This window comes from Rhineura floridana, chromosome 21, assembly GCF_030035675.1.
Source record: "Rhineura floridana isolate rRhiFlo1 chromosome 21, rRhiFlo1.hap2, whole genome shotgun sequence".
NCBI lineage: Eukaryota > Metazoa > Chordata > Lepidosauria > Squamata > Rhineuridae > Rhineura > Rhineura floridana.
Window position 1 is genome coordinate 7,006,355 of NC_084500.1, and position 17,232 is coordinate 7,023,586.

The 17,232-nt window shown below is 44.4% G+C and overlaps 1 protein-coding gene across 6 annotated transcripts in view; it reads left to right on the forward strand.

Annotated features, from left to right (window-relative positions):
• Positions 1-17,232, forward strand: part of AUTS2 (activator of transcription and developmental regulator AUTS2) — a 934,700-nt gene that overhangs the window by 90,055 nt on the left and 827,413 nt on the right. For 5 of the 6 annotated variants that reach the window (XM_061605072.1, XM_061605077.1, XM_061605075.1 and 2 more), the window contains exon 1: positions 733-884. The exons of the other annotated variant lie outside the window; for it this stretch is intronic. In XM_061605072.1, coding sequence (XP_061461056.1) covers positions 882-884 — 3 coding nt within the window. In that variant the 5' untranslated portion in view covers positions 733-881. Of the gene's footprint in view, positions 1-732; positions 885-17,232 lie in introns of those variants that run through there. 6 annotated transcript variants of the gene reach the window in all.

Here is a 17,232-nt window from a genome sequence, read left to right on the forward strand (position 1 = left end):
GTCATCATTTCATTTCAATCCAATAGAGCTACCTTATACCTTCACACACTTTATGGAAATAAGTAATCCACTTCTCTTTTTTTATATAACCCGTTAACAAACTCCATTTGTCTAATTCCTCTTAATAATTTTCTGTGTTCTTTAACATTGTTCATGTGATCACATTTAACTACTCCCAGATTTTTCTGATTATATCCTCTTCACACTGGTTGGGAAAGGCCGATCTTGATCATCTAGCCTAACCCACTGCTTAACACAGGATCTGCAGTGCAGGATGCATTATCCCTGACAGATGACTATTCAGCCTCTACTTCAATACCACCAGTAAAGAAGGGTCCCCCATTTGAGCTTAACTATTGGGTGTCCCCTTCTTGAGACATTTATCATGACTACCCCTGACCTGGTACCACCTGTGGAGTCCTCACAGGATGAGTCAGACTCCCTGCAGGTTTTGGGGAGCAGGTAGGACCTCCTGGATCCAATGCTGAAGATCTCTTTGAGGGGCCCTCCGGATTGATACCTGATGAAGAACCCATGGAACTATCAGGGGAGGAAGAAGTGGAGCTGCCCCCCAAAAAGCTTTTGCTTGAAGCCAAAGAGTGAAGGCACGCTATGCATCTTCAAGCCAGAGGCATCACCCAGTTGTAAGTGGTTTACTCATGAGTAAGCAATCCCTGATATACCTTCACCACCAGCAGCTGTGCTTAAGGAGGCCAGAGGCTATAAGGCCTCCCTCTTGAGCCTTTCCGTTGTTGGAAGCAACCCAAGTTCCTGGTTGTGGTCTTCCTGGCTTTTAGTGTTGGTTCTTGCTTGTTTGGACTGATTCTCTGTGTGTGACTGTGGTTGGTTTGGACTCTGCTGCATCTGCAACTCTGTCTTTAATGGTAAGTTGTTTTGGTATGTTGCAGAGTAGGTTTTCAGCTCACCAAAAGGCAGGAAGGCAGGCACAGCTGTAAGGTTTATACCATATCCTTTACTTAATAACATCAGGCACTATTTGGTGCAGTAAGAAGCATGGGAGAAAGGTGAAAAGAGCAATTAAGGCTGCCTCTGTGCTATACATTTCAAGCAGTATCCTTCCACTTTATAAACAGTCAAGACTCCTCCCCCAAGGAATCCTGGGAACTGTAGTTTGTTAAGGGTGCTGAGAGTTGTTAGGAGATCTCCAATTCCCCTCCCAGAGTTCCAATTCCCAGGGTGGTTTAAGAGTCAATCAGGGATACATGGGAATTGTAGCTCTGGGAGGGGAATTGGGAGTCTCCTAGTATCCCTCAGCACCCTTAACAAACTTTCTTTTCAAGAAGCTCTGGCTGTTTATAGTGGTACGACACTTCTTTAAATCTATAGGGCTGATGGGGCTCCCCCCCCCCCAAATCAAACCTTAGACTGGTCCTGTTTTCCTCAAAATTTTCAAAATAGCTTGGGTTGCATTCTGGTGCAGGGAAATGAGGTTTGGAGGAGCCAGTGGCCAGTGCGCCATCACAGACTGGCAGAGGTTAGGAGTAGTTGTCTAGAAATGTGGAACAATAGTCGGACAGTGTCTTAATGTTAGTGGAGATGACTGTCTCTGACCGAGGAATAAGCTCTGAGGTCAGGGGCTTTCTAAGGCCTGGTGGGCTGGGATTGGCTCTTGGAATCAGCTACCAGGATGCTCACTGCTGCCTAGATGGCATCCTTGGAATGTACTAGGCTAGCAATGGAAATGGTGGCGTAGGATCAGGGGTGTAGTCATGCAGGGTCTTGGGGGGGTGTTCTTAGACCTTTTACTTTTTTGGGAGCAGGGTCCCTATGTCTCAAGCATCTTATGAGCCAATCGGCATGAAAGGGGAGTTTGTTAGCACTGAGAAGAGTCTTCTAAGGTGCTTTCTTGTCTTTTCCCGCTGATTGGAGCCAATCAGAGTGGAAGGAAGCAAGTCAAACACTGAGCAGGTTCTTCTTGGTAGCTAACACTCTCCTCTTTCATGCTTATTGGGCCTAGGCATTAGCAAGGCTCTCTTTCTCAACCCCACAGCAAAAAAACTGGGGACTCGGGCATAGCTGTGAATAATATGAAGGGACCCTGCACTTTTGAATTTGCTACTACCCTACTACAATATGCCGCCTGACGAGATCTGCCTCACAAGACCTTCTCTCGGTCCCACCAGTTAAGACAGCTAGGCTGGTGCGGACCAGAGAGAGGGCATTCTCAGTTGTGGCCCCCACCCTCTGGAACTCTCTGCCATACGACCTTCGCCATGCCCCCTCCCTGGTAGGTTTCCGCCGAGGATTGAAAACTTGGTTGTTTCAGCGGGCATACAAGTCTCCTGGATAATTTTAGTTTACAGTGTATAGATGTAGGTTGGTGGATTATAATTGTTTTATATGTTAAAACTGTATTGTATGTTGTATTTTTAATTATGTACGCCTACTACCCAGGGTCCTGACTGCTGGCAGATCCTGTTTGAGAGAGAGGCCCCAGATGCACTATACATTTAAAGCAGTCACGTATTGCTTTAAAGAGTCTCCCCATAGGATCCTGGGAACTGTAGTTTATTAAGGGTGCTGAGAGTTGGTAGGAGACCCCCTATTCCCCTCACAGTTCCCAGAGTTCCCTGGGATTTGGGATTTGTTGTTTAAACTGTCATGACCCCCGGACCCTCAAGGTACTGGGTTCATGCATCAGACTCAGACCCCCACCCTTAGGGAAATGAGACTGGAACCAAAAAAACTATTACTTCACCCTTGCCAAGGCTGTGTACGCTCACAACAACCCTGCAAGGTAGAAGGTAGGCTGCCACCACCCCTGTATACTGGTCCACTCAGAGCCAGGGGATCTCTGAGCCCAGAAGATATATAAAACCAAGGTCCTAAAAGGCAAGAGTCACAGTTACACTCCTTGCCAGGCACCTCTGGTTTAACACTTAAAATCCAAGCCTTTAACTTCTTAACCCTCTTTGGTAGTTAGTGACTGAGATTGGTCAAGGTACTGAATCCAGAACCACCCCTTCTCTCAATTGAACACACCAGGTTAAATAGAAGTAGCTTTATTAAGATATATAAGTGCACATAACATATAGCAGCAAGTAATCCTTTAAGACCATTCACCCAACAGGGGTTTAGGTTCTTACAAGAGAATTCATACACACAACAAGAAAATAACAAACTAACTCACCTAACTACTTACACACGAGGTAGTTGGTTGTGTGGCACCTCTCCTAAGAGAGATGGATGTTCAACATAAAGCAATGGAACCAGACATAGGTTGCCTTCCCATAAGCAACCCCTGGAACCATAAGGCAGAAAGGTTTGGAACTCTGGTGCCAGTCAGCATAGGCAGAGAACAAAGGCTATGGGTCTCTAGCCCTATACTTAAGGGAAAAAGATCCTAACGGTCCAAGATTAATTGACCAATCAGGAATTGGCTGATGTAACTTTCTTCTCAATGTTTCTCACATTTTTGCGCCTTCAGGCCCCCCTCCCAACTGTGTTTTCCAACTGTACAGGCCAAGGATGACCTTGGGTACCAGGCACTTGCTAATCAGCAAAGATAAACAGGTGCAGCTTGTTAAGGCTTCTCTAACCATCTTCAGCTGGGAAGTGAAACTCAAATTTGCAAATTGGCAAAGGCTTGTCTTTTCCAACTGTAACCGTCTCCCAGAGTCCCTTACTGGAGCCAAAGTATTGCTATTAGATTTTTAATAACTCATGACCATTACAGGTTCATGACATAAACCACTCAGTAGAAGGCAGGTGACTGCAGAGTAAATCAATATGGCATACTGTGTCTGAAGGAGAACCTGAAGGGTGGTGAGGCTTAGTGCCTGATTTTTGGTTGGAAGTTGAGACTGGCATCCCTGTTCTCCCCTGGGAAATGTTGGGGAGGGTGAACAAGCATGCATTTTGACTTGAATTCCGATCTTTGCTATATAAAGAGCAGGGGGTGTGCTGGGGGTGCCTAGCTTGCAGCTGTCTGTCTAAGCTTGAGGTTAAGGTACCCCAATCAACTGGATTTTTAAAATCCTGTTAAAAAACATTACATGAAATTTGTTTTCGGGCACCTGTGTAATTACTTTGAAGTGTCTTCTATCAAGGTTCTAATTAAGAACTTTTATTGGTATCATTTTTATACTTGGCTGAGGGTGTGTCAGTATGAACATCTCTTGCACACGTTCTATCGCTTGCTGGCTGTGGCCGTGTTTATGCAGCCACAAAAGTGGCTGTATACTGTAGCCAACCTGGATTTTTTGCATTCCGCAATGTTAAATTGAACCATATGCTCAGAGGCACATGTTACAAATTCTTCCAAACTACACAGGAAGTGGATTGAACTGTAGAAGGCCAGCCCAAATTGTGTTTGCATTTTTACAAATTTGTAGGGCAGTACAATATCTCAGAGAGGAGGTCAGGTCTCCTGCTCCCCTGGTGCATTCACTGTAGCTGCCCAATTTCCCTGCTTTTTAAAGTTCGATAGAAATATTTGTTGGCTATAGGTATGTTCTTAAACTGCAAGGTTTTTTGCCGATTAGTGAATTATTTTTCTGGGTTCACTGCAGTGCCCTTTACATCTTGAACAGATTTTAGCATTCTTGCATCATCAGCAGAGAAGGGCTTAGGCCTAGGGTGTGATTCAGGGCCACACCGTTGTGCCTGCATGAATTTGCCAACCCACGCATTTATCCTGGTGTTCCCAATGTAGGGGTAGGTCATTTGATGCAGGTCAAATTCCTGTCCATGCCTTACTTTCTATTTTTGCATTGGCATAAAGAGATCCTGAGGTAGTCGAGCTCACAGATTCCCTACATCTCCTTGAGGAGTCCAGAACCAAATGTGGAGTTCTCCACTTTATAATAAAATGGCAGAGATTGTGGCCAACCTCAGTGGTTTGGAGGGCGAATGTGGTAAAGATTGTGAAATGTCTTGCAGAATATGTACAGAATAATCAGGCCACTGAAATGAGGAAAACTGAGATATGCATACGGATAGAAGCGAATACCTTTAGTCCTTCAGTAGCTTTTCTAAGTAGTGTTGTTGTTGTTATGTGCCTCCAAGTCAACTACGACTTATGGCGACCCTATGAACCAGCGACCTCCAAGAACATCTGTCACTAAATAGTGTTACTGGGATTTAATTTCCTTCAAGAGCAATTAGTACAACAATTAGTAAATGTTATTGAAAGTGATCTGTTGAATAGTATCAAATGTTGAGTGCTTTTGGAAGTCATAGAACTGTAGAGTTGACAGGTCTCTATAAGGCCATCAAGTCCAACCCCCTGCTCAATGCAGGAATTCAAGTGAAAGCATCCCCAACAGGTGGCTCTCCAGCTGCCTCTTGAAGGCCTCCAGTGTTGGAGAACCCACTACCGCTCTAGGCAATTGGTTCCATTGTTGTACCACTCTAACAGTTAGAAAGTTTTTCCTGAATCTGGCTTCCTGCAACTTGAACCCATTACTCCTTGTCCTGCATTCTGGGACAGTCGACAGGAGATCCTGGCCATCCTCTGTGTGACAATCTTTCAAGTACTTGAAGAGTGCTATCATATATCCCTTCAGTCTTGTTTTCTCCAGGCTAAGCATGCCCAGTTCTTACAGTGTCTCCTCACAGGGCTTTGTTTCCAGTCCCCTGATCATCCTCGTTGTCCTCCTCTGAACCTGTTGCAGTTTGTCTGCATCTTTCTTAAAGTGTGATGTCCAGAACTTGATGCAGTACTCAAGAAGAGGGCTTACCATTGCCAAATAGAGGGAAACCAATACTTCAAGCGATTTGGACAATATGCTGCTGTTAATACAGCCTAAAATAACATTTGCCTTTTTTGCAGCTATATCACACTGTTGGCTCATATTCAGCTTGTGATCAATTACAATCGCAAGATCCTTCGAGCATGTAGTATTGCTGAGCCAAGCATTCCCCATCTTATAACTGTGTGTTTGGTTTCTTTTTCCTAGGTGTAGAACTTTGCAATTACCCCTGTTTAATTTCATTCTGTTGTTTTCAGCCCAATGTTCCAGGCTATCAAGATCCCTTTGAGTTTTGTTGGCCTTTCAAGGTATTAGCTATCCCTCCCAATTTTGCATCATGTGCAAATCTGATAAGCATTCCCTGCACCTCCTCATCCAGATCATTAATAAAAATGTTGAAGAGCACTGGGTCCAGGACTGAGCCCTGCGATACCCTGCTCATTACCTCCCCCCAGTTTGAGAAGGAACCATTGATGAGCACTCTGTATGATTCTATAGCCAACTGTGGATCCACCTGATAGTTGTTCCATCCACCTCACATTTAGCTAGCTTGCTAATCAGAATATCATGGGGTGGGATATAAATCTAATAAATAAATAAAGGTGGTTACAGATTGACCCCTTTATAATTCGCTACAGAATTTTTCCAGGGATTGATGTCAGGCTGACTGGTCTGTAGTTCCCAGGTTCCTCCCTTTTGCCCTTTTTGAAGATAAGGACAATATTAGCCTTCCTCCAGTCATCTGGCCATTCACCCATCCTCCACGATTTCCCAAAGATAATAGACAGTAGTTCTGAGAGTTCTTCAGCCTGTTCCTTCAGTATTCTAGGATGCAGTTCATTGAGTCCTCCAATTTTCACACCTCCATCCTCTTGGTCCAATCCCACTTTCCGTATTTTGTCCATTTTTTTGTACACGTTACTTGGCTGGCGAGCCAAGATGCCTGTAATTCCTTGGGTTTTAGCTAAGGGATGATCTACAATATGGCCCATACGATGTACCCATGCTAGATCCTTTGGGGATGGCTTTGCTTCTGACAGGCAGAAGTTGGTATTTGGATAGCCTTCTTCAGGCACTCAGTAAAACGTGTGTTGAGCTTAAAGAGGGGAGGAGGCACATGTGCAAGCCCTGCCTCCCAACATCCCAGCCCACACTGGCTCTGATCTTGTCCATTGTGCATGAAGGCCTGAAGGGAGGTTCCACTTCTAACCATGCTCATTTGCACACAGTTAGTATCTGGAAACCTACACAATCAGGAACATTGCACAATTGGGGTTCCTGATCAAAGTGAGAACTCTAGCTGCATTTAGCTGAATATGTGTATGCCTGTACAGTGGCTGCCTCTTTGTGCCTCAGCCCAGTTCAAAGTGCTGGTGTTGACCTATACAACTCTTTATGGCTCAGGATCCCAATATCTGGAATGCCTCTCCTGATATGAGTGTATCTATGTTAGATCAACTCCAAGTAGACTCACTGAAATTAATGGGAATGATTAATGATTTCAGCATGTCTACTCTGAGTAGAACTTAGTTGACCACAACCGTATGCGTTTGAAGCACATGGCTTCCCCTAAACAATTCCCGGAACTGCAGTTTTCCCAATACATTTAACAAATGACAGTTCCCAGGATCCTTTGGGGTGAAGCCATGTGCTTTAAATGTGTGGTGTTGCTGTGACCTGAGATAACTGAAAATTGACAGCTTTGCCTACCCCTGCTCATACGCCACTCTGCAGAGTGTGTCTACTTATTTCATGGAGAGTAGATCTGTTTTGGGTGGGGTTTTGTTTTTGCAAAGACAGCAGTACCTTTTATCACTCAAGTATGGATTTGTTTCCAAAGCTCTGTCTTTCTCCCTCTGGGGAGGTGGGTTTTTTGACAAACAAAGCACTCTGCTGCTGCAAGGACAGCTGCTGAACAGAAAACGCTCAGCTTTGCTTTGCTTTAGCAACTGGACATCTCTTAAGGGCAGCAAGTGTGATAGGTAGCAGGTAGCAAAGAAATGGAAGAGAGGGATCACATACTGTCACTTCAGTCAGTCAGAAGTGTTTCCCCCCCCAACATGTCAACGATTCCCCAAACAGTTTGAAATGTCAACGAGATACTGCTTGCAGGAGGTTTTATACAAAGGGTATATTTACTTGGGTGCATAGTGCACAAATGTCACATCAAGGATGAAAGTAGATTGAGGTGCATAATATTACTATTGCTGTTCCTAATAATCATATTGAATCTCTCCCCATGAGGCATCCCAAAGTGATTTACAATCTAATAACATATATATTAGTCAAGAAATCAGAAGAAGGCTAGGACTAGGGAGGGCAGCTATGAGAGAACTAGAAAAGGTCCTCAAATGCAAAGATGTATCACTGAACACTAAAGTCAGGATCATTCAGACCATGGTATTCCTGATCTCTATGTATGGATGTGAGAGTTGGATAGTGAAAAAGCGGATAAGAGAAAAATCAACTCATTTGAAATGTGGTGTTGGAGGAGAGCTTTGTGCATACCATGGACTGCAAAAAAGACAGATAATTGGGTGTTAGAACTAATTAAACCAGAACTATCACTAGAAGCTAAAATGATGAGGTTATCATACTTTGGACACATAATGAGGAGACATGATTCTCTAGAAAAGACCATAATGCTGGGAAAAACAAAGGAGTAGAAAAAGAGGAAGGCCAAACAAGAGATGGATTGATTCCATAAAGGAAGCCACAGACCTGAACTTACAAGATCTGAACAGGATGGTTCATGACAGATGCTGTTGGAGGTCGCTGATTCATAGGACCACAATAAGTCATAATTGACTTGAAGGCACATAACAACAAACATATATAAAAGTTACTTATATGGAAACGGTTAAACAATTGCATATATAAAACAATTATAAATATAAAAACAGTTTTAAAGCAACAGGATATGTATAAAAATCAATTCAGACCCAAAACAGATATCAACTGGGATAAAGATTTTAGAAGGTGTATCAAGAGAGATTTCTTTAGCAGGCTTTCACAGACAACGGGGAAGGCACTTGTCTGATTCCCAGTGGGAGGGAGTTCCAAAGGGCAGGTGCTGCCACACTAAAGGCCCAGCACTGTGTGGAACAGAGCTTCTGAATGGATGGCATAGAATGTCCTGTCCTGTAGAACGCAGTGATTGGTTGAATATGTTGGGGATGAGGCTTCTTTCTCTTCAACGTAAGCTTCCCTTCAAATGTGGGTAAGTGTGTTTGCACACACTATCTCACTTTGTGGGTGGGTGGGGTCACTCACTTGTGCTTCTTAGTTTCTTGTTGGGTCTGGTGAAACTCTTTGCCCAGGGCTTTGCGGGCATTGCTCATCAGCTGATCAGTGTTGCTTGTAAGCCCCGTTTGTCTGAGTTAGCTCTTTTATCTGCCCTACATCTATGTCTTATATGGTGTCAAGTGGAGGGCAGGTAGGCGTGGCTTGGCCAAAGGGGGCGGAGCCTGGAGGAGGTAATCTGGTGACAGAGGATTAGAAGGCCTTACTCCGCTCCCAACCTTTGACAGGCAAGTTGCTGTCTTGGAGCTCTCCAGGGTCCTGTAACCTTGACCAGCCTTGCCACTGCCTCTGTGGGATCCAGCAGCAGACTGGAACACAACTGGCCCAGCTGGAGGTTCCCCACTTCTGCCCTGCCTAATCCAGCAACCTCTTTCCCACAGCAGCAACCCAGCTTCCAATGAGCCTGCAAGGAGGGTGTGTAGGCCATAGCTCTCTCCAGCTGCCTGTTAGATTGTGGAGCCTCTGCGATTTCCCACTTTGCATACAGCTCCCTCCTTCTCTGTTTGAAAAAAATCTGTTGCAATTGGATTTCTATTTAATTTTGCTATTGGATCTAAAATGTCCCAAGTGCTAATGGATGGATGTGAACCAGTTATATAAATGTTACTTGGCTTTAAAATGAATGAACATATCCCCAGTCAATATAGCAATGAGCACTGAATATTCATAGATGGATCGCTTGCAACTATTCTTCACTTTCAATTAAGGCTAGGCTGAGATTTCCCCCCACGTCTTTTCCCAAATGCAGTGGATTACATCCAATTGTGTTTTAGTTAGAGTAGACTTATTGAAATTAATGGACCCAGGTTTAGTCATGTCCATTATCTTTAAGCAGAGCTAGCATCAGATACAACCCATTTCTCCTGCCCTGCAAAAATAGGGGATATTTTTCTGTTGCTTTCCTAACAAGGAGGAGAAATTTCTCTGAATTCTGACTTTTGTGCATGTGGGGAGTTTGCTGCTTATTTTGCTGGGCCTTGCCAGGAACTGTGGCTGATGGGAAGAACCTCACAACACATCCTATGCAGAAATTTCACAGAATGCCTTGGGAGTGATGTGATATGAATAGAGATGAGCTAGAATTCTGCCCAATTTGGATTTGGTACTGAATTTTCCATTCGTTCGCTCATTATAATTGAGGATTGGATTTCTATGTAGTGATTTTCCATGGCTATTTTTAGACATTGATTTTTTTTTTAAAAAAAATCTTCATCTAAAATATTGATACTGACATTTTATCAACATTTCTTTTCAAAGTATTAATATCAATATTTTTTCCATGTGGGGAGGGAAATTGATTGCTAAAAGCAGTGGTTTGTGAACAAAGAACAAACTCAAATTGGTACCAGCCTGTTAGGTCGATGGAATGCTTTTGAACCGGCATCAGCCAGCGGATCCCATCTCTAGATGTGATGCAGGGTCTTTTCCAAGGTGTTCCATCCAGGAAGTGTGGCAGCCCAGAGCTTTTTGGTTTGTTTTAAAAAAGCAGCTAACATTGGTGCAGTGGGAGCTGCCTTGGTATAGATCCATCTAGCTCTATATTGTCTGCACTGACTGGCAGCAGCTCTCAGGCAGGAGTCTCTCCCAGCCCTACCTGGGGATGCCATGGGGTTTGAACTTAAGACCTGCTGCATGCAGGGCAGAGGCTCTATCATTGAGCTACCACCCTTCCCCTTAAGTCAGTAAAAAAAACCCAGGAAAACCCTTGACTACCTCATATGGCTAAGTAAGGTCAGTGCTGACCTCCTCCCCAAAATTTTGGAGAAATTTCTTCCTACCCCCATGATATTTCAGGAGGCTTTTCTTTTGCCCCACCAGTCCAGCCAAGGGCTGAAAAAGAAAGTTTGTGCACGGCTTTGCTTTCCATATTTGAGCCTGATTGATTGAAAAAAAATCCCATTGTTAATGCTTATACATTTTACGCTCCCGGAGCATCATTCAATCTGATTTGGGGTGTGGGTGTTTATGTCTTGATCGCATGTTTGTGTAAGGCAATAGCCCAGCTGCTGAAAAGTTCACTCCTTAAACACAAATCACAGCCTCGACACAATTTATTGAGCCGGCAGGGTGAGAGGTGTGCTTGCAAGCTGCTATTAGTCCATTTACCCAGCTCTGCCATCAGAAGGCTTTAAATAATAGTATTTGAAAGAAATGTCAGAGTGGCAAACTTTGGGCGTAAAAGGCCATTGTTCTCTCTGCCCCTCAACCCCCTCGCCTGTTCCACGTAGACTTTGCTAAATGTATTTATTGCTGTGAGAATCCCTATCCTACTTCCTTGTGGGTCCCAGGTAGGGATGGGAAGTTATGTCAATTTTGGTGCTCTCAGTTTCTCATTTTTCTAATGTTAAATTCAGATCTCTACATTTCTGCAGCAATCTGTAAATTTCTTTTTTTAACATCCTCATGAAAATCCACTGTTTTAGTGTGAATTTCTCCAAATAAACACATTTTTGTAGGCAGTTTTGACAAAGGTACACAATTTTGCAAGCCATTTCTCACCACTTCATGCCTTTTTGCCTGTTGTTTTCACTCATATTCATTTTTATGCACACTTTCCCCTCATATATGCATTTTTGTAAATGTTGTTAGTTGGTGAACTGCATCCCAAAATTCTAATAAGTGCAAATTTCGAAGGATGGCTGTGTTTCGGTTCTCGTACAGTTTTGGAAAGTGCAAATTTGAGAAACTCTGCTTGAAATGCAAACAATCGAAATTCTCAACCATCCCTAGTTGTATTTGCTTCTTCCAGTGAATGAGTGTCAAGTGGAATAGAAAATGTTCTTCATTCTCTTGACCCCCTGAGATCCTCAACAGCTACATCCCTGATCTGAGATCAGAATTATTCTGTATTAACTATCATCCTATCAATGCAGCGACTTCATGAAGTATGTGTTTTAATGGCTTGGGGCCAAAGTGTCTGAAATAGTGTCCCAGTATCAACCATTCAGCTCACATGGTGGGGCGGAGCTTTCAGTTCTCCTTTCCAGAAAGGAAACCGTCTGAAACACCCACACATGCATCCACTAGTCATTTACCTATGAGGCATTGTGTTGACTCTAGAAGAAAATATGCACACAAGCATTCATTCATACACATGCATGCGCTCGTGCACACCCAATGCCATGCAGGTGTGGAAGTGGTTTCTATGTGTGGACAAGATGTCTGGATCCAGGCTGGAGTCTCCTGCTAGTTTGGAAATGGGCACCATTTATAATGTACTTGTGTTGAACCGTTTGCCTCCTCCCTGTGGCTGCAGTATCTTCATTTTATTTCCTTAACTGTGGTGGGAAGGCTGCTCTCAGCTGATCAAATAGTGATAGAGATAAAGATAAGCAGGGACCATTTGTGAGTCTCATTCTCTTTCCTGCTTAATGGTCTGCGGTGATTATCGAGAAATGTAGGCATGAGTTAATCTTCAGATTGTCTATATTTGGGGACACAGACGGCTATTTCAGGCCAAATTTCTCTTCCTTTGTGACTTATTTGAAAAGATAGAAGAGGTTTTGCTCTCTCTCTGTGCCAACCTCTGTGTGTGTGTGTGTGTGTGTGTGTGTGTGTGTGTGTGTGTGTGTGTGTGTGTGTGTGTGTGTGTGTGTGTGTGTGTGTGTGTGTGTGTGTGTGTGTGTGTGTGTGTGATCATTCAGATGAGGTGCAATCTGTAATTCACTTATAAATATTTCATTGGCAAGAAGGTCAAAATCTACATTTAAATGAAAATATTTTTAAAAGGCAGAAACCTAATATTTTTAGTCGTTGGGCCTCAGATAGCTCCAGAGAACCAAAGGCTTGAAGCAAGTGGGCTCAAAGATGATTTGGCTTAAAGGGAATTGTCAGAGAAGATAAAAGAACTGGGTGTTAGCCTCCATCTGTGCCACTGATATAGGGGCTTGTGCTTTTGACCTGCTTTCAATTTCCGGGTCCTCTTTTAGGCAAATCTGTTCACTGAGTGGGAGAATACTTACAGGGCCGGCGCCAGAGGGTGGCCAGGTTGGGCTCTGGCCGAGGGCCCCTGAAGGGCCCCTCCTTAGGGTGGGTGGGTACCCTGCTGTGGATTGAGAGGGACATCCCAAGCACTGTGCAGGCTCGTGATGCCCGCCTGCATGCCCCACTTACCTCTCCCATTGGGGTGAATGTTGGCTGCGCTGTGCACATGCCTGCCATGAACCAAGGTTAGGAGCCCTAATCCTGACAGGTTTGGGTGATGTATGATGGGTTGGGAGGGACGGCATATTGTTTCTGTCACATTGGTAAGATGCACATTGTTGACGCAGATGTACAAAAATTCATATACTTGGAAATCTTGATGGAACAGAGCAGTTTCATCCTAGCTTGTAATGTTTCCTTCTTAATTTAGTAAGCTAATTACGATGGCTGGTGGGGTTAAGCTCATCCAACCCTAATTGTTGTTACGTCTATAGTGCCCTGGCAATATTATGGGAACTATTCATTTTGAATGCAGAAAGTTAAAGCAGCTGCAAACTGAGATGGAGGTGACATTTAGCCCCTGCCCCTGATTTGGGGAGCATTGTGCAGTGAGGAATCTCCAGTGCTGTCCCAAGCATTGTTGCTCGCCTCTCCAACAGTATTGTATGTTCCACCTCCTATCACCTTAGTCTATCAAGTTATACCTAGAGGTTGCAGGGATGACTCAAGGAACACAAGGAGGTTAAACGTTTTTGAGGGGAATGGTGTATGGCAGCCTTTCCCAACCAGTGTGCCTCCAGATGTTGTTGGACCACAACTCTCATCAGCCTCAGCCAGCATTGCCAATGGTCAGGAAAGATGGGAATTGTGGTCCAACAACATCTGGAGGCACACTGGTTGGGAAAGGCTGGTGTATGGGATAAACTGTGCTTAATTATACTAGACTAGGGATAGAAAGACCAATTCTGCTTCTCTGTTTCTGATTTTTCCAGTCTTAAATTCAGTTCTCCACATTGTTTTGCAGCAATTTGTGATTTTTGTTTTAAAAAATCCTCGTGAAAACTCTTCAGCGATTTAACATTAATTTTTCATTTTTCCAATCAGTTTCTCCTAGTATCATGCATTTTGTATGTTATTTTCACAATGATATGTATCTTTATGCACCCTTTCCTCTAATATATGCATTTTCCTAAATGTCAGTTGGTTGGGAAAACTGTAATACAAAATTCAGAGAAGTGTGACTTTTGAAGGATGGCTGTGTTTCAGTTCTCATATTGTTTCCAAAAGTGCGAATTTGACAGACCTGGCTTTAAATGAGAACTAAACTGAATTTCTCCTTCATCCCTATACCAGACTAAAGAGAATGATGCAAAGGCACATAATAGAGTCCCACTTATGAAGTTAAGCAGGCCTGGCCCTTTTAGGAGCTTGGATGGGAGGTTTTCTGGATAGAAATTGGCAGAATGCTCACAGTGCTGGGAGCCCAGCATGAACAAAACACACACCTCAGCAGCTGGAGTAGATCAAATGGCTGGCAGCTGGGTATTACAGGATGCCTTAGTGTTCATACATGTTGCTGTTATTTTACACGTATAGCCTGCCCTTCCTCCCAAAGGAGCCCGGGGCGGCAAACACACAAGCAATAAAAAAAGGAAACAAACAAATTCTAAAAATAGTTCCAGTACAGATGCAGATTGGGAACGATCTCTACTTAAAAGGCTTTTTGGAAGAGGAAGGTCCTCAGCCAGCCTTGAAAGGATGGCACCTGTCTTACACTTAAGGGAATTCCAAACGACAGGTGCCACCACGCTAAAGGCCCGCTTCCGATGTTGTGCGGAACAGACCTCTTGATAAGATGGCCTCGCCAGGAGGCCCTCACCTGCAGAGCGCAGTGATCGGCTGGGTCCACAAGGGATGAAATGACCTTTCAGGTATGCATTTATAGATATGCGCACTAGGGATTAGATGCATCTGCTCGCCATTCTGAGATTTAACCTGTATTTATTTATATATTTAAAATATTTCTATCTCGCCCTTCTGTCCTGCAACAGGGCACTCAGGGCGGCTTACAATAAAGTCGCTCACATGCATAATAAGATTATACACAATAAAAACACAAAACATTACAGTAAATTAAAATACAATAGGCATATATATACAGACAGACGTGTGTGTATATATATATATATGCATACATATATGGGGGATCGATACTAAAATTACTAAAAAGATAAAACATTTAAACATAAAGAACGTAGAAACAGTGTCAGGGTCGGTAGAGGATGGCATGATGGGGCTGGTCTTTCACCTGACCTCGCTCCTGCTTACCTTCTGCTGCCTGCCAGGAGGGGAGCGGCGGCAAGGTCGGTGCAGTGTAAATGAGCCAGTGGGAGCACAAAATTGGCTCAGCTGGTGCATTTACATTGCACTGAACTTGCCACTGCCTTGCCATCCCAGTATGCAGCAGCAACAGCAGCTCAGCCAGAGGGATGGAGCAACACAGCCCCTCCAGGGGCCACATCCTTTGGGAGAGGCACATCAGCACTATGCATTTAAAGCACCGATTCCCCCAAAGAATCCTGAAAGCTGTAGTTTGTGAAGGGTGCTGAGAGTTTTTAGGAGGCCCTTATTCCCTCCCACAGAGCTAGACTTCCCAGAATGGTTTAACTATGTATCCCTCCTCCCAGGGAACTCTGGGAACCAGGCAGTGTTGGGCTAATAACCCCCCTCATGTACAGAGCTTGGAAAAGTTACTTTTTTGAACTACAACTCCCATCAGCCCAATCCAGTGGCCATGCTGGCTGGGGCTGATGGGAGTTGTAGTTTTAAAAAGTAACTTTTCCAAGCTCTGCTCATGCATCCCACCTACTTCTGCCGTCCCTGTGAATGATGTGCATGCTGTGTGAGCATGCATATCATCAACCAAGATGGTGGCGGGGGTGTTAGCCCCTTAGGGAAGCCCCCACCACCACCTTGGCTGATTCCAAGGATGCGCACACTGAGTACACATCATTCACAGGGACAGTTGAGGTAGGCAGGGTGTGCATGCTGGCTTATTGAAGTATTGGGGAGGTGCCTAGGAGTTTCCTCTCTGCAATCTCTGGCAGAGTTGAGAGCTGACACTGCCGCAGAATGGGAGAGATACCTTCCCACCCTAAGGAGTGGCCCTTCAGGGGCCCACAGCCAAGGCCCGACCTGGCTGCCCTTTGGTGCTAGCCCTGCTGGGAATTGTAGTTCTGTGAGGGGTCTAACTTTCAGCATCCTTGACAAACTATAATCCCCGGGACACTTTGTGGGAAGCCATGACTGTTTAAAGTGCTATGATACGCTGTATAGTGTAGATGGAACCCAAGACTGATAAGAATACTCAGGAATGAATGGATCGTGAACAACTTTGTGTTGTACACTTGTATGGCATAGATGCAGCCAGAACACCTGGGAAACTTGTGGCCCTCCAGATGTTGTTGGAATGGACTACAACACCAGCCATCCCTGACCATTGATCTTGCTGGCTGGGGCTTATGAGAGAAAGGAATCTGACAGTATCTGCAGGGCTGCGGGGGGAAAGGGGGCAAGGCTCTCATCTTATCCTGCACAATAGATCCTGCATTGATCAGGGCTTGGCTTGATGCCCTTTAGGATCCCTACCACCTCTAAAATTTTATGAGGCGGCCACGACATTTATTTATTTATTAAATTTATTAGTCGCCTATCTGGCTGGCTGTCCAGCCATTCTGGGCGATGTACAAAATAAAAACGTACAAATACATTAAAACATTAAAAATCTCAACAATAATAATAAAACCTAACCCACCTCAAAAGCCTGCCTGAAGAGCCAGGTCTTCAAGGCCCGGTGGAAGCCCATCATAGAGGGGGCATGGCGGAGATCATTTGGGAGGGAATTCCACAAAGTGGGAGCCACAATTGAAAAAGCCCTCTCCCAAGTCCTCACCAGTCTAGCTGTTTTAACTGGTGGGATAGAGAGAAGGCCTTTTGAGGCTGATTTTGTTGAGCGGCATCCCTGATGATGTTGGAGGCGCTCCTTCAGATAGACTGGGCCGAAACCGTATAGGATTTTAAAGGTCAGAACCAACACCTTGAATTGGGCATGGAAAACAACCAGTAACCAGTGCAACTCCTTCAGCACTGGAGTGATGTGATCTCACCGGTGGCTGCCTTTAATCAGGCGAGCTGCCGCATTCTGTACCAGTTGCAGCTTCCGGACCATTTTCAAGGGTAACCCCACGTAGAGCACATTACAGTAGTCTAGGCGAGAGGAGACCAGGGCATG